The sequence below is a fragment of the Polyodon spathula genome, chromosome 11 (assembly GCF_017654505.1).
Source record: "Polyodon spathula isolate WHYD16114869_AA chromosome 11, ASM1765450v1, whole genome shotgun sequence".
In the NCBI taxonomy this organism is placed as follows: domain Eukaryota; kingdom Metazoa; phylum Chordata; class Actinopteri; order Acipenseriformes; family Polyodontidae; genus Polyodon; species Polyodon spathula.
Genome location: NC_054544.1, coordinates 12,473,221 through 12,496,886, shown reverse-complemented (window position 1 = coordinate 12,496,886; position 23,666 = coordinate 12,473,221). Strand labels below are relative to the sequence as shown.

At 35.6% G+C, this 23,666-nt stretch overlaps 1 protein-coding gene across 1 annotated transcript in view; it reads right to left on the bottom strand.

Annotated features, from left to right (window-relative positions):
- Positions 1–14,396, bottom strand: part of col28a2a (collagen, type XXVIII, alpha 2a) — a 29,180-nt gene extending 14,784 nt beyond the window's left edge. Inside the window, exons 1-14 of the mRNA XM_041262788.1 lie at positions 14,267–14,396; positions 13,634–13,785; positions 12,153–12,727; positions 8,393–8,413; positions 8,221–8,280; positions 5,428–5,481; positions 5,112–5,156; positions 4,321–4,347; positions 3,817–3,861; positions 3,200–3,244; positions 2,934–2,987; positions 1,136–1,204; positions 909–977; positions 306–374 (exon numbers count right to left, since the gene is read on the bottom strand). Coding sequence (XP_041118722.1) covers positions 306–374; positions 909–977; positions 1,136–1,204; positions 2,934–2,987; positions 3,200–3,244; positions 3,817–3,861; positions 4,321–4,347; positions 5,112–5,156; positions 5,428–5,481; positions 8,221–8,280; positions 8,393–8,413; positions 12,153–12,727; positions 13,634–13,775 — 1,275 coding nt within the window. The 5' untranslated portion in view covers positions 13,776–13,785; positions 14,267–14,396. The remainder of the gene's footprint in view (positions 1–305; positions 375–908; positions 978–1,135; positions 1,205–2,933; positions 2,988–3,199; positions 3,245–3,816; positions 3,862–4,320; positions 4,348–5,111; positions 5,157–5,427; positions 5,482–8,220; positions 8,281–8,392; positions 8,414–12,152; positions 12,728–13,633; positions 13,786–14,266) is intronic.
- Positions 14,397–23,666: the final 9,270 nt, after the last annotated feature.

Genomic DNA, 23,666 nt, shown 5'->3' with positions numbered 1-23,666 from the left:
AAGTAGCTCATAGAATTACATTCACCCTAACCATAACCATAACACTGATATCTTGTTAAACAATTTCTCTTCTGCGAACTGTCTTGAAATACAGTTATTTAAAGTGCAAAACTAACTTGAACAGCCCCAGTGTTGGCTGCTACTGTATGTGCAACAACAAGGACACTTAACTATTGGGTGTCTGAAACGGTAGAACAGTCGTCTAACTGGAAGCTTTCAAAAGCCATCAATGAAAAGGAATGATCCGAATACAGTGTTCCTGTCATACTGTGTCCCTAACTGGTAAGTCCTGCATGTTTTCATACCTTTGGTCCAGGTAAGCCCTCTCCTTGTTGCCCTCTCTCTCCCTGGACACCCTGTGGCCCCGGAGGTCCCTTGGTTCAAGCAAAGCAACATTAGAAATGAAAAGTCAAACTATTTAAAGTCAAACTATTTAATATTTAATATAATTGTCTCCAACAATTCCAAACCACATATTAATAATTTTAAGAAACTAATCAATTTTTTGTGCAATATGACTGCTAAGACAACAGATGCAAAAAATAAAAATAAAATTACCAATAACAATAACATTGTAAGAATAACAAAAAGACAAGTGCTCTGTTTGCATGGATATCAGATGTTGCTTTCACTGCACATCTAGAACATACAGGCCAGTACCCATGATAGGGCACTGGTAAAATTACACTATATTACCATTGCATTGCAATTATAATTTCAATCAGAAACCTCCATCAGAATCTGATTTGCAGGATTCAGATGAAACAAATTACTTAATATTTTATTTTTTAGAAAGTTTTAAGAATTGAAGTGTGTTAACGTAAAAAAAGAACTAGGTATATTAAACTATGCGTTTATTTAAAAAAAAAAAAAAAAAAAAAAAAAAAGTTTGTTTAAAGATTACTTACTGGTAATCCAGGCTCACCGATGCCAGGTGGACCAACCGGACCTGGTCGGCCTTGCAAACCAATATCACCCTGTAAGGAAAAGGACAAAACAGAGAGGAACGTCTACCAAACTGGGGGTGAGTGCAACGCTCAGCACGCAGGGCCTTGTTACAATAGTTTGGTATATGTCTTCTTTTTTAATACAGGGATTCAGGCTCACTACCTAGGTGAATGAATATTGGTTTTACCTTTGGACCAGGGAATCCGATTCCTGTTTCCCCTTGAATTCCTGGCGGCCCAGCAGGACCCCGCTCACCCTACGAAAGACACAACAAAGTCAACGGTGCACACGCGGTTGGGCTCCATTTTGAAAATACAGGTTTAAGAACATAAGAAGAACACAAGAAAGTTTACAAACGAGAGGAGGCCATTCGGCCCATCTTGCTCGTTTGGTTGTTAGTAGCTTATTGATCCCAAAATCTCATCAAGCAGCTTCTTGAAGGATCCCAGGGTGTCAGCTTCAACAACATTACTGGGGAGTTGATTCCAGACCCTCACAATTCTCTGTGTAAAAAAGTGTCTCCTATTTTCTGTTCTGAATGCCCCTTTTTCTAAACTCCATTTGTGACCCCTGGTCCTTGTTTCTTTTTTCAGGCTGAGAAAGTCCCTTGGGTCGACACTGTCAATACCTTTTAGAATTTTGAATGCTTGAATTAGGTCGCCACGTAGTCTTCTTTGTTCAAGACTGAACAGATTCAATTCTTTTAGCCTGTCTGCATATGACATGCCTTTTAAGCCCGGAATAATTCTGGTCGCTCTTCTTTGCACTCTTTCTAGAGCAGCAATATCTTTTTTATAGCGAGGTGACCAGAACTGCACACAATATTCAAGATGAGGTCTTACTAGTGCATTGTACAGTTTTAACATTACTTCCCTTGATTTAAATTCAACACTTTTCACAATGTATCTGAGCATCTTGTTAGCCTTTTTTATAGCTTCCCCACATTGTCTAGATGAAGACATTTCTGAGTCAACAAAAACTCCTAGGTCTTTTTCATAGATTCCTTCTCCAATTTCAATATCTCCCATATGATATTTATACGGTACATCTTTATTTCCTGCGTGCAGTACCTTACACTTTTCTCTATTAAATGTCATTTGCCATGTGTCTGCCCAGTTCTGAATCTTGTCTAGATCATTTTGAATGACCTTTGCTGCTGCAACAGTGTTTGCCACTCCTCCTACTTTTGTGTCGTCTGCAAATTTAACAAGTTTGCTTACTATACCAGAATCTAAATCATTAATGTAGATTAGGAATAGCAGAGGACCTAATACTGATCCCTGTGGTACACCACTGGTTACCACACTCCATTCTGAGGTTTTTCCTCTAATCAGTACTTTCTGTTTTCTACATGTTAACCACTCCCTAATCCATGTACATGTGTTTCCTTGAATCCCAACTGCGTTCAGTTTGAGAATTAATCTTTTGTGCGGGACTTTGTCAAAAGCTTTCTGGAAATCTAAATAAACCATGTCATATGCTTTGCAATTATCCATTATCGATGTTGCATCCTCAAAAAAATCAAGCAAGTTAGTTAGGCACGATCTCCCTTTCCTAAAACCATGTTGACTGTCTCCCAGTACCCTGTTACCATATAGGTAATTTTCCATTCCGTTTCAGTCGCATGCAATGCACTTTCCTTTCGTCTTTCATAGACTTCCTTTTAATCTGAACTGGACTAAACAAGCTACAGACAGTTTAAAATGTTCTCACAATTTCTAGTTTTGACATAACAGAGCATTGAAAATTAAACATTCAGATACAGTATGACTAATTAAGGGTTTTTGAAAATAAAAATGTTCCTAAAGTTTCTTCCCCATATGCAGTTCAGTACCAATATACTTGAAAGAACATGCAACGGGTAAGATAAGCATGTGTCTTCATCTCATATACTGGTATTTAAGAGAGAAAGGTTACCTTTATCATTCCAGTTACATCACTTTTTTTTCCTGATGATCACATTTTAATAATAAAACAGAACTTACCTTCCTTCCTAGCATTCCCTCAGGTCCTGGATCTCCAAGTGGGCCTGGAGGTCCCTTTAAAACAAGAAGAATGTCTTAAGTAATGTCTCCTTAATGACTGGGGGTGTGTGTGTGTGTGGGGGGGGGGGATGTTATGCTATAATATACTACAAATAACTGAAAAAGAACACAGATTCTATCTTATTCTAAACCATGGAAACATAACAACAATGCGTGTGATTTCTTTAGTCTGAATGATAAATGCATTTTGTATATTGTAAGCTTACCTGTAGACCTCTGACTCCTATTGGACCAGCTAAACCTTCAGGTCCCTAAAAAGGTATAAACACTGCATGTTAATTAAGCCAATACACATTACTGTGCTACTTGCTAGATTTCCAATGTGTGCTTAATTCACCAAATACGTTGTATCAACTCATTCTCATTTGCAAGTTTGACAATTTGTATAGGATAGTGAACCACACTGACTGTCAGTTAAATTAGGCTCTCAGTGATTTAGGTCTGCTGTGGGTGGTTTGGTATGGTCAGCTACTATACATTTAGTCTCTACAACTCCAGCACTTTTGTTCTGTTTTCAAATAGACTGATAACCTTATTTGCACAATCAGACAAAAAAATCTTGTTTTGGGTTTTAGTATCGTAACGTAAGTAGAATGAACTACAAATCTGAATTTCATTGGAATATGGCTTTGCCTTTTACTTGGCTGAGTTTCATCACTAAAGAAAAGGGGCTGACAGTTACACTGTCCCAATGAAAGGGACATAACAGGAAACAGCACATTGAAGATGGGTGCTCACTGGCTACCTAAGTTGTTTACAGTCACATTATCTTCAATACAACAGCAACTAATATGTATAAACTACATGAAATAAAAATACATACCCTGTCTCCTTTAATTCCCGGAGTTCCACATTCTCCCCTTTCACCCTTAACAACAAAGTGCATTTCATTGAGTTATGGGTTCTCGTTAACTTGCGCTTGGGAAGATTATGTTTTTAAAATAGTAGACTGGAAATAATGAATGCATGACAGGAAGTAACTTGTTTAAATGGCATTCTAAATAAGAAATACAACAACGAGGTTTGCCATTTGTTGGACCTTGATTTTGGCATGCTTCAAAATTTTATAGTTTTAATTATAAAAATGACTAACACAGGCTCTGGAAGAAATTGGCAGCAAGTATAAAACAAAATATGAATATAAAACTGACAATATGAGATGTGAAATTCAGAAATTAAATATAGGCAAACAACTTGACAAAAAGGAGACACTATGGCATCCCAGTAGTTATTTCTATATAAATCTTTCTTTAATGTAAAATAAACCAAATTAATTTGGTACCACAGTAAATGTACTACATTTGCAAAGAAATATGAAAAGACATACCGCTTCTCCTTTGTAGCCAGGTTTGCCCTGCAATTCAGCAACAGAAAAGTAGGGTTATTAGGAATTATAATACATCATTTTTGAAATGCAGACTTGTGCTAAGTACGGAATCTCATTAGAAAAAGGAAATAAATAATACTAAAGGGGAGTTCATCTTACTTACACTATTCAAGACATACACTTTATTAGTGGGGTTCATTTTCATCATTAAAACTGGAAAAACTGCTCTGGTGGAAACAGCTTGCTATTTACATGCATGTAGTGCTGGGGTTACTGAGCATGGGCACCAATCAACTTGGGTTGTTAGGATCCCAAGTAGAAACATGCCTCTGGATTTGAGTTCATTTTGGAATGAGCTAATCAGATTTGGGTTAGTTAGGGATAGGGTTAGCGCATGTTACTTATCCACCACCCCAAGTTAAATGTATGTCACATACTTGGAATATATGTAATATACTTGGGGGTTAGTATAATTCTTCCACTACTGGCAACTAAACAACTCAACAAACATCTATATGACTTGTATCTTGATAATGAGGCTTATGTAATGTTTCAGAAGAGTATTTGTATCAGAATGTGGAAGTTACCCCCCTGGTGGTAACAAAAGCATTCTTGAAAGAATAGTTAGAACAACTAGAACAGCTACAGACTGCTGGAAGAAATGTTAGTTATACTGAATTGTGTTTAATACACTTTATAAGTAGCACACAGTGTGCAATACGACAGATTTCCACTAAAATAGAGAATATGTCAACTCAAGTTGTTTAAATGGTCTTTTTAATGTAAATTACCTCTGCTCCATCTCGTCCTGGAAGACCACTCAATCCTCCATCACCCTGAAATTAAAAGAACAAAAAAATAATTAGTAGGCAACAATAAATCATGGCGCTTCATTGACTTGGAGTACGAGCATTGGGCAGTGATGCGTTTCAGTCAGCGTAGCTTCCCCTCAAATGTGATGTGATTCTTAATCTTTTATAATTTATACTGTGCTGTGGGTCTCGTGTTCATCACTGACAGGAAGAGAAAACTTTAACAGATATCACGTTAGATTCCAGATCTGTATAATAATGCAAAGACATTTATTACTTTAAAAAATGTAATTACCTTATGTCCTTTTGGACCTGGGGCTCCATCATCACCTTGTCGACCTTTTTTCCCCTGAAATAACATGAGAAAATGTTAAGAAATGACATAACGAGGTCAAAAGTGAACAAGTAAAGAATTTATGGCAATGTTCCATAAACTAATTATTAAAGGAATATACATAAGAAGGCTTTGGACTGTTGGATTGAATATCACCACTGAACAATAGGCGTTATCGTTGTGATTGAATCCATGATTAATTTTATAAACTTACAGAACTTACACTACAGAGGGTTGTTCTATTGTTTTGTGATATTTACAGTGTACATATATATATATATATATATATATATATATATATATATATATATATATATATATATATATAAAAATCATCAGTCAGAGCGTGTGTGTGTGTGTGTGTGTGTGTGTGTGTCTGTAATAACAAAAGTTCTCTGTACACCTGGAAACTTTACCGACTGGAAGTGTTAGCATCTCAAGGGTACAATTACACAGTCACAGAGGTTACAATGGCTGGAGGCGAGAATGAGATTACAGACAGTTCTGCTTGGCGCAGGTGAAACTGACTTGTAGAGCATGTTCTAACATGGGAGAGGAGAGGTTAATAAGGGAGTCATACAACAGCCCCTGGAACGAAAAGGAAGCGATTCCCCCTTCCCTCACTGGTCATTCACTTTTTGTTTCTGCTCGTTAAATAAATGACAGGGATATTTTTGCAAAACGTTAAAGTGCATCCTTTAGCTGTTGTGTGACTCCCTTATTAACCTCTCTCTCAAAAAAAAAAAAAAAAAAAAAAAAAACACATCTGGTCTGTGATCATACAGTTGTATGTCACCACAGGACTGTTTGCCAGACTCCTAATAGTGCAGGGGTGCTGAAAATCATTTAGAACGGATCACTGCAATTCTGTCAGGACTTGAAGGGGTTTGCTGGTCCATATTGGACTTTTGTCCTGATAAGAGGCTACATCTAAACCAGGGCTTCCCAAACTCAGTCCTTCTGGTCTTCTGCTTTTCATGCCATCCGACCTCTCAATCACTGAACCCTTAATTGAACTAATAATTTACTTAATTCAACCTTTTTTTTTTTTTTTTTTTTAACTTGTTTTCAGCTCTTAAACAGTTGAAGATTTCAAGTTAGCTGTAACATTTAAAATCTGCATTTTTTTTTTTTTTTTTTTTTTTGGAGCTGATAACAATTAACAAGGTTTAATTAAGCAAATTATTAGTTCAATTAAGGGTTTAGTTAAGTGACTGCCAGTTCAGTTGGAATGAAAACCAGAAGACACAGGGAGTCCCCAGGACTGGGTTTGAGAAACCCTGCTTAAACCCTTACTCTCACATTCCTTTTTATTAAGTCAGACAATATAGGTTCTTATAATCAGTTGTAATCATTTTTTGGAATGAATACTGTGGCCATATGATAACATGTAATGTAGTGTTCTTTAAAGTGTTAACCCATGCTTAGTATTATAAGTTGAAGTGTTAAATGCACACACGTTTTATAAAGCCACAAATTCATTATTTTACCAAGTTGTGCTATTTTTAAATGCTTGGTTAGCATGCTTCTTAAAACTATAACATTCCACTAAAATCTTTCAATTGCCAGTAACACACACATTAACTTTTATATAGTTTTGTAATATGTATCCATTCAGAAAAAGTGCTTCAAAATTTGCACTAGTCTGCTCTAGTGCATGAATAGTGTAAGGATTATTGCCCACATTGTCTAAAAGGTAACACAGCAATAAGGATGTACAGAAAAAAAAAAAACAGAGGACTTGTTATGTTTTTATTTTTTTATTGCTCTTCCTGCAGTTTTAGAGGATAGATCTCAAACCCCAGTGGGACATTTTGAAAAAAGCTTTGAAACAAGGTTTAAAATTATAATTGTAAAAAGTTTTCAGGATGTTAACAATGAAAAAATTACAGGTAAGTTATTTAAACAGTTGTAACAACTTACTCTTTAATGTCAAAAATATGTGTCAGAACTTGTCAAATACTACAAATCATACTGAAGTACAATTTGAGATCCCTGGAATCAGCTTCAGTTAGCTGTAAATGGTATTTATGGCTGGAAAAATGCTCTGCTTTGTACACAAGCTGTGTTGGGAACTCACTGTCAATCCTTTACTACCAATCCCAGAGCAGAGGTGACTGTTATTACCAGCTTTGGGATTCTTTCACATGATAAGTTATATTTTAACCCTTCATCTATATGCAATACATTCTTGTGACAGAGACAGAATAATTCTTGGTGATAAATCTCCCTCCCTACCTGTGAGGGAGCTGTGTAAAGGGGCCATGGACTGGTTGGCCAGACAATTCATTCACCAGTACTTTGTTGTCTGTAATTATCTTAAACACTGCATGCACTACAGTGTTTAAGACACTCCTGCACACTGCAACCACTTTGCCACAATTCTTTATTCAGCGGAATTATGATTTATGAACATTTGAAGCTTGCAAATACTGTCATTATCTCTGAAACAGTTTTCACCTCAAAATGCTAATATACCTAAAATGCTCCCAAATAAAATGAAACTACAGTATACAAGCTTCACAAGAATAGACATGAATTATACAAGATACCCGATCTCCCTACAAAAGCCAGTCTCATCATGTTATAGTTTTTTCAACTGATGTTTAAAAATAACATTTAATAAAGCATGGCACTCTGCATGATTAAAGTTGTTCATTGTGCATTGTGTTGTGACAGAAACAAATGATAACAAATCAGCACAAACAAAACATTACGATCCATGCATTTCGATGAAACTAAATAAACACTTACAGGTGAACCACTTGGGCCTCTCTCTCCCTTATCACAGGCACATTTCTGAGCTAGTGGGCACTAAGGAAAAAGAAACAGATTTACATGTTAGATATAGTTTTACATAAATATAGTATACAATAATGATATCTCACTGTACAAGACAAAAGTTCAGTGTGATAATACAACTTACCCCTTCATTAGCTACTGTTACCTGTAAAGATAAAAAAGAAAGTTAATTAAAAAGTGACCCAATTCATAAAGGAACTCAGAAACAAGTAAACCAGTCACATGGCACAATAACCATGAGCTTTATATCCACACCATGTAAACATCTGATGCTCTTCTTTGAAATACATACGAACATCACCTCATCAACAGACAGATGAAAAAGAACGACCCGAAACTTGTACCTCACAGTATAATTTTGAAATATTGTGGTCTGTTCACTTAATCTGAATGACAGCTGATATAAACACTGCCATCCATTTAAAGTCAATGTAAGGATGTTGTTTTCATCACCAGTGTTGTTTTCACAATCTACAGTAGCGATTTTCAGTGGAAGTGTTAAGACTAGTGAATCATGTAGCCATGTAGGTCAATGTATTTACCATCATTATTAGGTTGTTTCTAAGTGTTCAGTGGCTACCTCTAATAAGTTGAGAGTACACATCTTGCTCACTCTTTGCTTTGTCATGTGTTTACAAAAAGTGCAAGAGAAAGTGCTCTTTCAACTTGAATAGAGGTAGCCAACAGTTAGACCCACGTTATGTCTCTGATATGAACGTAAGCATGCATATGGTACTGAGGTTTACTAAGTAAAGCCTTTGCTATAAATTGACTGCTCATGGACTGAACTTCTTTCAGTCCACTTTACAAAGTCTCCTAAAGATCACACTCATCCCCTCAGGGAAGCTCGTGGAAGAGAAATCCTGTGAAAATAACCCACAACGAATAGATACAACCTTCAATAAGGTAGCCTTAATATTCTTTAAAATGGAGCGTTTATAAAAAATTTTAAAAAAATTAAAAATTAAATTCGCTATATAAACAAAAACGAAATACCACAGGTACATTCTGTGTACAAAATGTGTCAAATTGTATATAATGTACAGTGTAATCTGTTGTATTATAAAATATTATCCCCCCCTAAACCACACAATCAGAGTAATGTGTGAGGGAATTTCTAAATTGTCAAAATGAACAGAAAGGTACAGAAAGGTAGTCCAGGCCAATTAAAACATGCTTTACATAGAACACCCATGGGTGTTACACGTGTGTGGTCTTGCCACGTGATTTTTGGGTCAATGTCCAAACTGTAAGTACACAGCTGGAGGACACAGATTCTAAAAACAAATGGTCAAGAGTCAAAAAAATAGCAAGCTGCTTAAACCAAGCATAAATTGTACAGATTATATTTGTGAAAATTTGCTGAAAGGTGAAAGTCATTTGAAAAGTTCTTAACAACATGCTGCTTCAAAAAAGTAACCTGGAAGATGCCTAATGCTCCTCTGCCTTAGACCTGTACTCATGACCCTTAGCATGCGTTTAAGCAACTTTCCTAGTATTTTCAGAAACTGCAGGCTATTAAAAAAGGCTAGGATGAATAAAGAGTTTTCTAAGCAGTTTTTTGTGCTCGCTTAGCATTTTTTGGAGGCATTCTAACAGAGCTTATCAAGGCAATGACAATGGAATGAAAACCCTAAGAACCGCAGATGAATGTGTGCCTAAACCTGTGTGTTAAATTGCTGGTTAGCCAAAATAAAGAATCCATTTTAGAACATAGCGATAGTTTGATATGGAGATGGATTTTCACATTTAACTTGTTTATGTGATTAAAAAACAGAGGATGGAATTCAAGCTTTATAAATGAATAGTTACAGGGTACTAAATAATAATAAATGAACAGTACAATCTAAAATGTAATGCACAATGCAAATATTTAACTAGATGGTAATAACACCAATGCCATGTACCTCTTTTGAGCATTACCTATACCAGGGGTGGCCCAAGTTGGAAGTGGAATGACCCTCCAGGACTGTGATTGGACATCCCTGACCTATACTTTGTATGCAACACTTAAACTAGTGTGACTCTGTATTTTTATCTCAATAGCATATCTGTCAATGTACCTCTAATAGATAACACGGGCTTTCACCAGTTACTGAATTCAAACTCAGTAACATTTGAACTAATTCTTCAATATTTCATGCCATGTTTCTGCATTTAAAAATGCAGTTGCATATCAGTGTAGAATTTGTATAGAAATGTAATATTGAAATTCCATATGCAATTAAACAGCTTGTACCCCAACAGTAAAGCTTTGTTTTACACCAGCAGTATTTCAATGTGATTGATGTGACATTGCTAGTCACCAAGTTTTCATTGCCAGGCTAATCACCCAAGATTGACTTTTGTCTGCATTGTCAATGACATATTCAGTGGAAGGATTCTACTCTATGAAAGCTACAGCTGTAAAAACGTTTAGAAATATACAGTCTCTTGGTTGCTATCCAGATATTTATAAATGTTAAACGTCCAGAGAAAATGCATGGACAAGTAAATAGGAACCAGAACTTAATGGTCAGAATGAGTCACAATAGGATATAGGAGGTCAGACCCCAAGACAACATTTTCTTTTGTATGTTAATCAAAACACTTGAAGAAATGGAGAACAAATTAGATGCTAATTGGCCTCCATGCAGTAAGTTAATGATTAAAAACCAAAAAAAAACTAAAGTTAGTTGTCAAAGATAAACTATTAGTAAAAAACAATCAGATAAATAAATCCTGCTTGCAATGGTCTTTAGACCTCTAAGTTCCTATATTTAAAACAAACAAATAAATAATCTGAATACAATTAAGGTGGTCAGCAGCTTAACTTTCAATTAGGTGTAACTCAAGTTAAAGAGCTTAGAATATCAACCTACAGCATGCAAAAACCACAAAATCACCAACTTGGCAAAGGTATCAAGCAGATAATTAAATAATTATTGGATAATATATTCATTAATGCCTGCCAATAATTTCACTGGCTTGTAAACCATTTGTCTTCTTGAATTCACTTACAGTAAGATAGTCCTCACTGTATGTCAGACAAAGAAAATCATCCCTAGAAACATATATCGAACATCTAATGATAACCTTGCACTATATTATTTAAATTAGGGAAGGGAGGGTCTTTAAAGCATACTTTCAGTATAAGTAATGTAGAATAATGATGATGATTAAGGATTGGCATTCGTCAGATCCCGGACCTGAACACTTCTACTACTGGTTAACTGCCTCATCTATAAAACAGGGGGGAACAGGAGCCAAATTGAGTGAATTCATCTTGTTTCATTTGAAAAGAAAATTCTGAGCTACACCTGAATGGATTTGATTGTTGTCGTGAATATATTATATATGAATTTATTGTGTGTATATATATATATATATATATATATTATTACCCAGTACTTAGAATATATATAATATATATTCAAGTTATATATATATATATATATATATAATATATACTACATAACGGTATTAGATATGATGTATTGATTACAAGTTATCTAATTATATGTTTAGGAAAAGGTCAAAAGGTTCAAATGCATACAGAAATGTCCATGGTCACTTCACTATTGTAATGCAAAACAAACAAAAACATTTATAAAAATATGCTGAAAGGAATGTCTGAAGTTTCTAATGACGTCAGCCTGTGTTTGAGGTGATTCCCTCATAGGCGGTGTGGTGTAAATGGGAGGAGTATGTGACTCTTTGAGTTGCATGATTGGTAACATGTTTAGTTGACAACAGCAAGGTTACTGGCTTGATCTTCATCAACTCAGCTTGGATAATTTAACTGCTAAAAAAATAAGGGGAATAAAAATGCACGCTGTTTGTAATAGTTTCTTGGGTTAACTCACATAACTACACCTTATGAAAAGAAGCGTTTCACCACTCACCACTTCATGGATGATTTTATCCACAATCCCAGTATCTTGGAGATTGAGGAGGAATCTGGATGCTGGAGAGCTGGCTAATAAGCGTAGCTTAGCAATGTTAGAAGGCTCTTTAGCTGTTCTAGTGATCCCAACAGTGAAGAATTTGACTCCCTGGTTCTTGGCATCGGCCGTGGCAGAGAAAATATCAGGGTTCCTAGGGTGGGACACACCATCTGTCAAAAGCACTGCAATCTTCACACTTCCCTGCGTGGCTTCATTTGAGTAGATCTGGGTGAGATTGGTAATGGCATAGGTTGTGTAGGTGCCATGTCCTATAAAGGCAATAGGTGCAATGCGGGACTTGAAGTTCTCAGGCCCTCTCCATTCTCTGAATGTTTGTTCAATGATGACATGGCTGCTGTATTGGAGCAAGCCCGCCTTCAAACTCAATCCACGTCCTGAACTCAGTCTCAGGCCGTGGAGCTTATCTACCACCTCCATGGTGAATCTCTTCTCCTGCTCATGGTTGTCTTTGGCACTCTCAGAACTGTCCACCAGGAAAGCCAGCTCTACTGTGCAATCTTCATCTAAAAGAGCTGAAACAGTTCAACAATATTTTATTGGAAAGTTCATTCAGTGTGTGTGTTCTGGAACTTTTTCAGAGTACAGTCATCATGTATCATTTAAGGGTCAGAATGAATATGTTTTGCTCCAGGAAAAAGTTTGCCAATTGTCAATTTTACCAGACTAGTATGAAACGTACAATATACCTGCAGATGGACTTTTACATTATCAATCTATGAACTCATATATTTGTTCTTATTCTTGCTTAACCAGGGAGCAAACTGTGTTAAAACATATGGTAACACAGTACTGAAACAGATTACCAGTATGTATTGGTTTATACCAATGTAATACCATTAATAGGCCAATTATGATAAAAAATCTTCTAAAAGGCTTAAGGTTTTAAGCTTGGGTACCAAGGTACTGGTACTGGAGTTTATGTAAAGATGTCTAAAATTATACTTAGTACATGTTGCACTTACAAGACCTATCTGTCTGTGTGACCTATCATTATTTATTTCACTATTTTCAGAAACATAAACTGAAGTCAGGCATCTTTACAATCTATAAAATGAATCCTACCACACCTAGGAATGGATTTAGACAGTCCTTGCCTCAGGTGTGATTTTATAATAACTTAAACAACCAAAAGAAATGGAAAGATCCACGTAATGGAGTGCAATTGAAGTTCATTCAGGTTCCACGTGGTTGATATCTCTGCAATAGAATCCAGGATGCATTAATAACAATATTTTATCTCACTTTTTTGTATTAATTCACTGAGACTGAGCCACATAACCACAGTACAGTCACGGTGTATTGCCATATTCCTTGGCATCATCTAAGTCTCATTTTCTTTGCTTCTAATCATGTTAGGACAGCACAAATGAAGTTACAGAGACAATTTATTAAAAAGACATTCATAAAATGGAACTTACCTTGGCCATTATGCTTTTGTACTGTACTTGAAGTCAGTTTGTTTTTCAGATTTTTGGATAATTCTCTCTCCTCATAATAGTCCTGTGAAAAAACTGCCTGAAATCCTATTAGCAACAGGAGCCATGCAATTTTGGGGGACATTGTCTTCCTTCTGTAGAAAAAAATATAAATATATATATTTTTTGCATTAATTGCACTAGAATACAACAGAAAAAAAACTTTCTAAGTGCACTTAAAAAAAAGTTTTTTATTCAGATTGTAAATAATGTTATTTTTAATTGCAGTTATCTTATGTAAGTATGCATGACATTTTGAATTCTGTAAGCTATGAAATATGACCTAGATTATTTTTGTCGGTTCCCCTGGCCTCACATTTTTTTAAAAATAAAAAACAAGTGCAGAGGTGTATTTTTCATTTTTGTCCATTTGTAGTTAAATATGCACAATTGTGAATATTACATGGTGCAGGTTGCAGTATATTTAAAGCAGGCACTTAAATATCTTGCCTAAAAAAACTTTGATATAGTAAATGACATTACTTAAAGATTAATCTTTGATTTATTTAATTTGAAAAAGGTTAAAAAAAAAACTGTAAGATAGGCTACTATTTTAAATAAAAATGCTACTCTTACCAAGAAATCTCCCACCACACAATGCAATTCTGAATCCAGCTGACACAAGAAAAAAACGTATAAATAAAGTGCAAGTTGTATATTGCTAGCAGTGAGGTTATTGTATATTGAGTTATCTCTCCGATCCTGTTTCAACGATCCTATTGTAGTACAACTGCCTTCTCTGAGCTGGCTTTATAAAGGTAGGCGTGACTATGAAGGAGCCTGTGTCTGCAGTGCCCTGGGTGGGACATACAACCAAGCTGAAAACTAAAAAAAAAGAGAAAAGATGACAAAGGAGTGAAAAACATAAGGACAAAGGCGGAAGGGGACTAAAAAGACAGTCGGGCTGAAAGGTACACCATTGTATGCTCCATTTACCGGAAACAGTTCATAAAACTTCTTAAATCCAAATCATTGCTGGGCACATTCAAGCAAATTAACATTGCAGCTACAATATGCTCCAATTATTGCAACTTATCATTTCCCAAAACATGTTAACAGAATCATTATGGCATTTTTCATTATGACTTCAGAAAGAAGCATTTTCCTGCTATGCTAAGTGTATCCAACCCCTTTTTATGTACAATATGGGCTCTAGTTTGTATTAGCAAATCTTCAAAGAGAAATTAAATATAATACCATAATATAATATAATACAATTTCACCAGCACGTGCACGCTGGTTAGATAAATAAATATAAATAATAAATAAATAAAATAAATAAATAGCACAGTCTCTGTGGCTCTTGACTGCAGCATTGTACATGTAATGTAATGCTAATAGAAACCAGTTAAAATCTCTGATATATATTGATACTGGACTTTATCTGCATTATAAAAATGCTGTTCTGCAGACTCTTTCCACTGCTTTTTTTTATTGTCTTCTGTGATGTGAATAATGTGGTCAATAACTCACACCCTGGGGGAAGGTGTATAGTTATATGATAGCTATATGCTATTCACTGATTTTGTTATCCTAACATTTTTCTGTTTTTAAATTCAATGGAAATGTTGCAGTCCCTACTGTTGTGCTTTTTCACCTCGCAGCCTGGTAACAGGCATTAAGTTCACACATGAATGGCTTACTTTTTTTTTTTTAAAGCATGATTGTTCTGGATGTTAAGGGGTGTAACCACGTTTGAAGCAAAGCAAATGGCCATCTGAGGTATCTGAAATCAGGATTCGGAGCTGACCTTTGGAGTGGCTGTAAGGGAGAGGTATTGTTGGGTTGCTGTGGAAGTCAAAAGGTTTACTCTTTGGCAAAATGCACCCAGGAGGCACGAAGAGGTTGCTGTATCTATGTAGCTCGGTTCATTCAAGTCATACTGTAATGGCCCAACTGAAGCGTATCCAGAGCCATTATTTTATATACTATTTTCCCTTCTGCTGCCCCATATCACCTTTCAGAAAGATATGAAAATACTTAGCAGCCCGTTTGAAAATGTCTCTATAGATGATTTTAGCGAGAGCATATCTAACTCTATTCCTCAGGGCATATCCATCGCATGCAAGTACTCAAAGAAAAATAAAGCATTAGAGTTGTGTTTACATTCAATTGTCAGTGTACTGTGCTTTGTTAAAAGACATTTAAATGCAAACTCTTACTGTGCTGTACTGTGCTGTGTTATCCTATACTTTACTATGCTACAAGGATTATGGAAACTGTACTATCAAAATAGGATGTCTTGTCATGTTAAATCTTGTTTGGAACTATTTAGTGCTTTTCAACTGTCCATATGATTTTGACACTTCCCTCTACACTTGTATGTTTCATTCTAATCACACTCTATAGAATGTAATATACATACAGTACATACATACATAATTATATCATACATTTTTATCTATATTGTGACAGCTGCTTATTCAATTGTTATGAAACTTCGGTTGGAAATTCATAACTCAAATTATACTATTAATAGATAATTTCAATAACTAATACCATTTTGCAGAATGTATGATTGTGACAAAATGCCCACCCCTGTGTATATGATCTGTTACAGTATGTTGTGTGTGTGGTGTGTTTAAATGTTGGTGTATAGACATTGGTACACGGGATATAAACGGGTCTGTGTTTCACGTGTGTTTAGAAATGTGTATTTGTATTTAGGCACGAGGATTGCACAGCACTTCACGTGCAAGTATAAAGTAATAATATGTGAGCACAGGGAATTGCACTTTATTAATTCACGTGCAGTTGTACTGAGACTCCAACTGAATGATTGATTAGCAATCGAGTCTTGGTACAGCTGCATAAAAGCAACATGTTTTCACCCACTCGCGGTTGGGTGTTCGGTGAGTGGAGAAAGGGAGAGTAAGAGAGTTACAATTTCACCGTGTTTGTTTGTCGATCTGCTCACCGTATTTTTGTTTAGTATTAGTCCATTTTTTGTTTGTCTGTCTATTTTGGCTACCAGTGCCGTGTTCTGTTTCTGTTTGTTTGTTCAACCCTTTTATTTTACAATAAACCGGCGCAAGCAAGCGCCATCATCATTTCATTTCATCCGTCCTGAGTTTGTGTATTTCATTCCTTCCTGGTTCTGACACTGCCCACTTCGGCTGTCTCTGTGACAATGATCTTTCAATAATATGTAGTAATCACATTGCTTGTTAACCTTATTAGTCGTAGCAGTGGATCCTTCCAACAAGACCATACCATTTATTCTAATGATCTGTATTAAGCATACAGGTGAATTCCCCCAGGGGAATATATTAGTCCACTTGCTAACATTACTACATGCAGTAAAAATACAGTGAAATGAGCTGCACAAAAGAGCTGGTTTATACATTATAGGACAGCGATATTAAGTTTCACCACTGTTTAGATCATTAAAATAGACCCCACCCCTGGGGATTCCAGGTAGTTAAATTGTATGCTTTGCAGTGGTCAGGCAAGCTAGTAAGACTCAGGTTGAGAACAGTTTCAGCTGCATACATACAGAAGATATCACAGATTCTTGAACCCCGCCCCCCAACAGAAACCTGTATATTTCTTATTTTATGGACATTTATTTTTGACGAGTGCAAGCCAAAAGCTAATTTTCTGAAAGGACTTAAACCATTTGAATGGTATGAAACTCATCAGAAACTCAGAACATCTAAATTGTTTCTTAAAAATTATTTGACTCCCTTGAAAAGAATGAGCTTTTCCTGTTGCTCCAGTTGCTGAAGACGTCCCCGTTTCTGTGCTGTGAATGCATTGTAAAAGAATGCTTCTCTTCTCTGGAGCTGTACCATTGTGTGCTCATTTGAAATATTTGAACTCTCATTATACTTGTTTTGTTTAACATCTTCTTCCTAGCCTACAGGTCTTCCAGCAATGTGGATTACGCAGATCCAGGTTTTTATTTTAAAATTTCAGGAATTCGTCTATTTCAATAAGCAAACAGTGCAATTGCAGATTTTTATATTTATTTTGACTGCAGACAACGTGCAAATGTGTAAACTGTTATCATCTGTAGAGGAAGAAAAAAAAATAAACATAAGGTCTGTTTCTGCTGTTGCTGGTGGATATTCAAATGGCCGCAGTGAATTGCACTGATTCAAAGCACTGACGTTGTTAGAAAAGTCTTTATTGCCTTAGAAGCCTTAGAATTAATTAAAATTAAGGGGTAAGTACCTTTTATCTACCTGTCTTAGTTGCTCTGTGTAATACAGTAATCAGCACAGTACACATTTTTATAAAAGGATGATGGGTAAGTGATAGGGAATATAGTAAAATCCAGTGCTGACTGGTTAGGGAAATGTAATATTCTGTCTGCAAAACCTGAACCAGCTGTGCTCTGGGTGACTTTTTATTTGAAACCTGGAGGCAAAAAGCAATCAGAGTGATGGGGCTGTCAGTGAGGAATGCTGTGCTGAAAGGTGGCACCGTGAACAGCTCAGCTTCAAGTCCTCCCTCCTTTCATTTACATTTCAAATCTAAATACACTTTAGCAAATGAACACCCTTCATTGCACTTTATTATAAACTAAAATAGAGCAGTGGTGGAATGTGGGAAATGGACAAGAAAACATTGTAGGAAGAGACCAATATTACACCGCAGCTGGATTAAATAACCCATATTACTGACAAAGTAATACAGGAGGCAGTGGCCCACTCTAATAGCATCGTAATTTAGCATAAAATTGAGTTACGACACAAAAAATAAGCAAATGTGCAGTTCAATGTACAGCTACTTGAAAAAGGTACTAACCACAATGTGAACAAAACACAAGTATATCTTTCTGTCTTTATGTTATAAAATTCACACATACATCAACTGTATTTTTGCCATGGTACAATGACAGTGCTTTAATCATCTCTTTTCACATGGCAAACCTAAGCAGTGGATGTTGCCAACATACTGAGACCTGGAGGGTTGACTGGTCATTATAGCCCAGGTATAGTACACAGAGTCCTCATATACATATCTCCCCATAATTCTAATTTCACTTCTTTCCATTTTTATCTAACATCTGTGCAGATCAAAGTGCACCAGCTTTACTGTATTTAATAATGCCACTCTGGAATGCTAGTATAAATCAGATAGAGATCTTGAATTGAGATAATCTCAAATTAACCTTACTTCTACTTCCAGCCTTGCTAATAAATTCAGAAGCAATCATATTTTTTCAAGGTTACGAAAGACATAAACCATGCATTTTTAAATATCAGATTTCTGCCTAACAGTTCATTATTTTGGCATGAACCTACAGGCCTGGTTGGTCTTGTATTTAACTGTAATTTTAATTTAATAAATGAATTAATATAAAACTATTCAACATTTGTGCTATTCCTGAACTTTAATATAATTTGGCAAGGAATTCCAATGTCTGGGTGCATAAACAGAAAAAGCCCAGTCACCCTGAGTGAGCAGCCTGGAGTTGGGGACAACCAACAGATCAGCCTCAGAAGAACGTATGTTGCGAGCAGGGAACAGGGAGTAAGCAGGTCAGCAATATATGAAGGAGCACTGCCATGCAGGATTCATATGACAGGGAAGACACACAAGAACAGGTCCTATACCAGGTTTTATACTTATGTTCTCTTGTTGTTTTTAATGAGCATTTTTTTATTTACTAGTCTTGTGTGTTTTTTTTATATAAATAGGCAGATTTATTTACGTCTGCAAAATCAATCCAGTTTAAAGTTTCTGTTTAACTTCACTCATTACTTTTCTTCCATGTTTTACAATCCCAATCCTTCAGTTCTAAACAGAACAAAACAATGATGATATTTTGATATGAGGAACTTTATACGAATAACAACATGAACAGAAAAAAAGCATTTTGACTTGCATGATAGAGAGATGAGACCCATGCCAATAAATATATAACTCTACAAGTTTCCATGGTGTGTTCAAAAGTGCAGTCTAGTGAATCAGGTGAACTAGGTCACTCATTTGGTCTGGATTGTACATGTTCAAGGTGGGGCTGCATGCTGTAAATTCTGGAATTTACTGGGTGGTTTAGCAGAATTTTTTTTTCACATCAATATGCAAAACCATGCATTTCTTTATAGTTTTAGATGTGATTAAATTCATTTCAGCCTATCTGATATTAATGTAAATACAAGAATTATATATCAAAATTCAATTCACCTCAGTAAATGCTTTTAATTTACTGTACCTTGAATTATTTTTATTATGTTTGCAAATACTCAAAAACTGTGTTTTTAGATTGTCATATTAGAAGAAACACATTGATTATAAGTATGTTCTTTACTTTGCCTACACAACAACTAAATATATTTCGACTACACTAGTTCAGGATGATTGAATGTGATATTGATTTCCTTTTTTTTTGACTCCAGTAAAATTGTTGATCTAGTTTCTTACAAGTCTGTAAGAAGGAAAAAACACAGATCACCAACAAACACATTTTGTAGTTAACATGCCTTCTCATATTTAAGACTAAAGAACTGAAGTACAGGTACCGATCTGATAAATTCGACCTGGAACCAAGGAAATCAAATATTGTATGTTCAAAGTCTTTCAATTTCGATGAAAGATGTCATCTACACTAGGAGAGAGGGACAGTCAAAAGACTTTCATCTGCACATGAGCCAAGTCTTGTAGGAGCTGTAAACTGGATGCATAAACTTAGAGGAAGGTGTGTTGCAAATTGTGACAAACTACTTTACGAGCTGGTGAGGCTAAGGACATATTGATCCTATCTCATAGTTTTCCATTTTATTTGGAAATTACAACACGCTGGGTTGTGGCAACTAATAATAAAAAATGAAAAAACAACTATAAACATATTTGATATATATGTTCCAGTATCTCTTAGACCATCGTGTTACACATAATGTTGTTATAGTCCATCAGGACTACCATATTTATTGTGATATATATGACAGGTACTGTATGTATTGTGGTCTGTGAACTGCCTATCTGCATATCATTGTGTATACAGCACATCCTTATTAGGAAGAACATGCTAGTTTGACAAAGGTTTAGTTTCTAAGTGATCAGTAGCTCTGTTTGCAAGACTGCTGTTTATTCCATATACATTAATACATTCCCCAACAACAAACAAATGCCAATATTCTCATTGAATTTTTATATGATCTTCTAATTATTCCTTTCATGGAAAACTCTACAGCCTTAGACTCTGATGATGTAATGAAATTCTACATTTTACCATCAAACATTGAAAATTGTAAACAAAATGCCCAAGAGAAAAAAGAAAACTGAAATCCTTGTTGTAAGACTCATTAACTGATGATGCAATATGAAAAGATGAAAAGCGACAAGCTATTTTATACAAAAGTCACTGTGTTTATGTGACAAACGTATTCCAATTGTTAAAAATAAATACTCAGAATGATTTAATATGAAAGGGATTTAACTTTCTATTGTCATTCCTACTGTTGATATAGTACCAGAAGTATTTGGAATATCACCCTTGGGCATAAACATGCAAAGAGGAGCAAAGGTCCAACAATGCAAGAAAGGCAGGGAAATGAAGCTGTTTAGATTATGATGTATTTTATTATTATTCAGTATACAACAGTATATTCATATAATCCCTTTCACATTTCATATTATATATATATATATATATATATATATATATATATATATATATATATATATATATATATATATATGTATATTTAGTTGTTTTTTTTTTCTGAGACAGCTTTGTTACCTGGAAAAGCTGTGGTGAACCCACAAATTGTATTGCTTAATTGCAGTTTACTTTGGAGTAGAGAATGGCAACATGTAGAAACAGCTCTGAAACTTGTACCAGGTATTCTAAACAATGGTGTCTGCCCAGGTCAGTGTAGTTATGGAAAGAATTCTGGATCAGTGTACAGAATGCACCTTGGCTCTACCTGTTTGCAGTTTCTCTACCGTGAGCATGACCAAAAGACCTTTCACCTTTCTTAATGCTAGGAGCCATATGTTAATTTGTTTAATGCTGTGGCAAGTCTTTTCCACTGCAATATAGTAGCACTGGGTTAAATATCAATTCAGTTTGGAGGCTTGTGGCAAGATGGCTTGATGGTAACCTCAGACCTGGAAGAAACACAAAGTACTGTGTGTCAATGAATCCGCTCATGCGCAGCACACAGGAATACCCCTCTGTCCTGAGGGCATCAGATGATTCTTAACGGTTAGGTTTAGGGATAGGTATTGGGTTTGAGGTTAGGTTTTAGGGCTGGGCTTGCTTAAGGTCAGGATTGGGGTTGGGTTAGGGACAGGGTGGCTTGATTTTCTAGAGTTGCTGAGTTCTGGAAGTGAAAGGTGGGACTACTGGGCAGTCCCACCTCTGATGCCCTCAAAACACTTTCTAGGGGATATTCCTTTAACCTGTGTGCCGGTGCGCTGATTTATTACAAAAGAAGTAGTTTCTACAAAAAAAAAAAACACTCAAAATAATCGGCATGATGGCCAACAAAACAAACATGGACCTACAACAAATATCATGCTGAACAACACTCGCCATTGACCACGCACTCTCATGATTTTATCTGGATGGGACACTTTAACCCCATCCACGCTATAAACAATAACAACAATAAAACAGGGTGTTTTTAAATAAACACAAAACAGTACATTTAAATAATAACAATAATAATACAACAAATACAAAATAACACAAAACATAAATTACGCACAGGTGTGGGGAGTACACCGTCACAGGGCGATTAGATACACTTAGATATAATTATGACTGAAGGTGCAATTGAACATCAAACGCTAAATAATATTCTTTCATCCATATTGAAGACTCAATAGTGCTAAATGCATAAATACAAAAATAATTGTAATATCGATGTGTCTTCATTTATTTGACGATATTTATTTAAAATTGAGCTTTTTTTAAAGACACCTGGCTTAACAACTCTGTTTTTCTTTAATGTCCCACAGAGTACTGTATATACTGGACATTTATTTAACATCTCATCTGAAGGACATCACCTTCTAAAGCACAGAGTATTAAAACATTGCACTGGTTGAGATCTGGCCACCATGTAAGAGTTCCCCAATAAAGTTAGCAACATTATTTCTTGCCGTTTGTTCAAGTATTGACTATTTATAACATTAAACAATTGCTGAGAACTGACAAGACCAGACTCCAAAGATTTATGGCTATAGATACAATATAACCCCCCTCCCCCCAAAAAAAACAGTAGCATCAGGGTGAGTATATTCACCACCATGCATAAGCATGCAAACACATGTACCTGAAAAGCTTTTAATGCAGTTTTATGATTCTTACTAGCCTCATATTATATAAGTATTACAATAAAATGTATTTCAAATCATTTTCTTTTTTTATTAATCCACATTCCTAACATCTTGAAGATTTGTGAATAGTGAACAGTGGTTAAAGTTCATGAATAGTGGCCATTGTTACATTTCCAACTCTTATTTTAAATCCTGTTATATCAGTAATGATTAGTCAAGGAAGTATTTCCCATAGTACAGTACTTCGATATTGACCAAGTCTGATTCTCTTGTTTTCAAAATTTACAGTTTTGAGACAGTCCTGATGAACTTAAAGACAGCACTGCATTTCTGGCATTTAGGCAGTCAGCTTGAAGCAATTCATCATTCAGACAGCTGAAGGTACACTTAGTGTTGGCAATGCTTACTGGGAGCAAGTGTACACAAGTGATTCTACAATCCAAAAAATGCAACAGAATGACTTACTAGATGTGTGAGATAATACTCTGCCAGAGACAGCCTCTAATAAATGATATGCTGGCAACACCCCCAGTTCAGTGGGTTTATTATTAATCACAAAATGTAATGGTCTCAAAAATTCTAACAGACTTTTGACGGTCTTCAAGATCAATTGCAGTTTGCTACAGTCTACCTTATATCAAACCAAAAGCAAGTGAAATTAACTGGCATGATATGCTTGTTTTGATTTTGAAAAGCATTGTTAAAATCCCATCATATCAGTATATTTTACAATAAT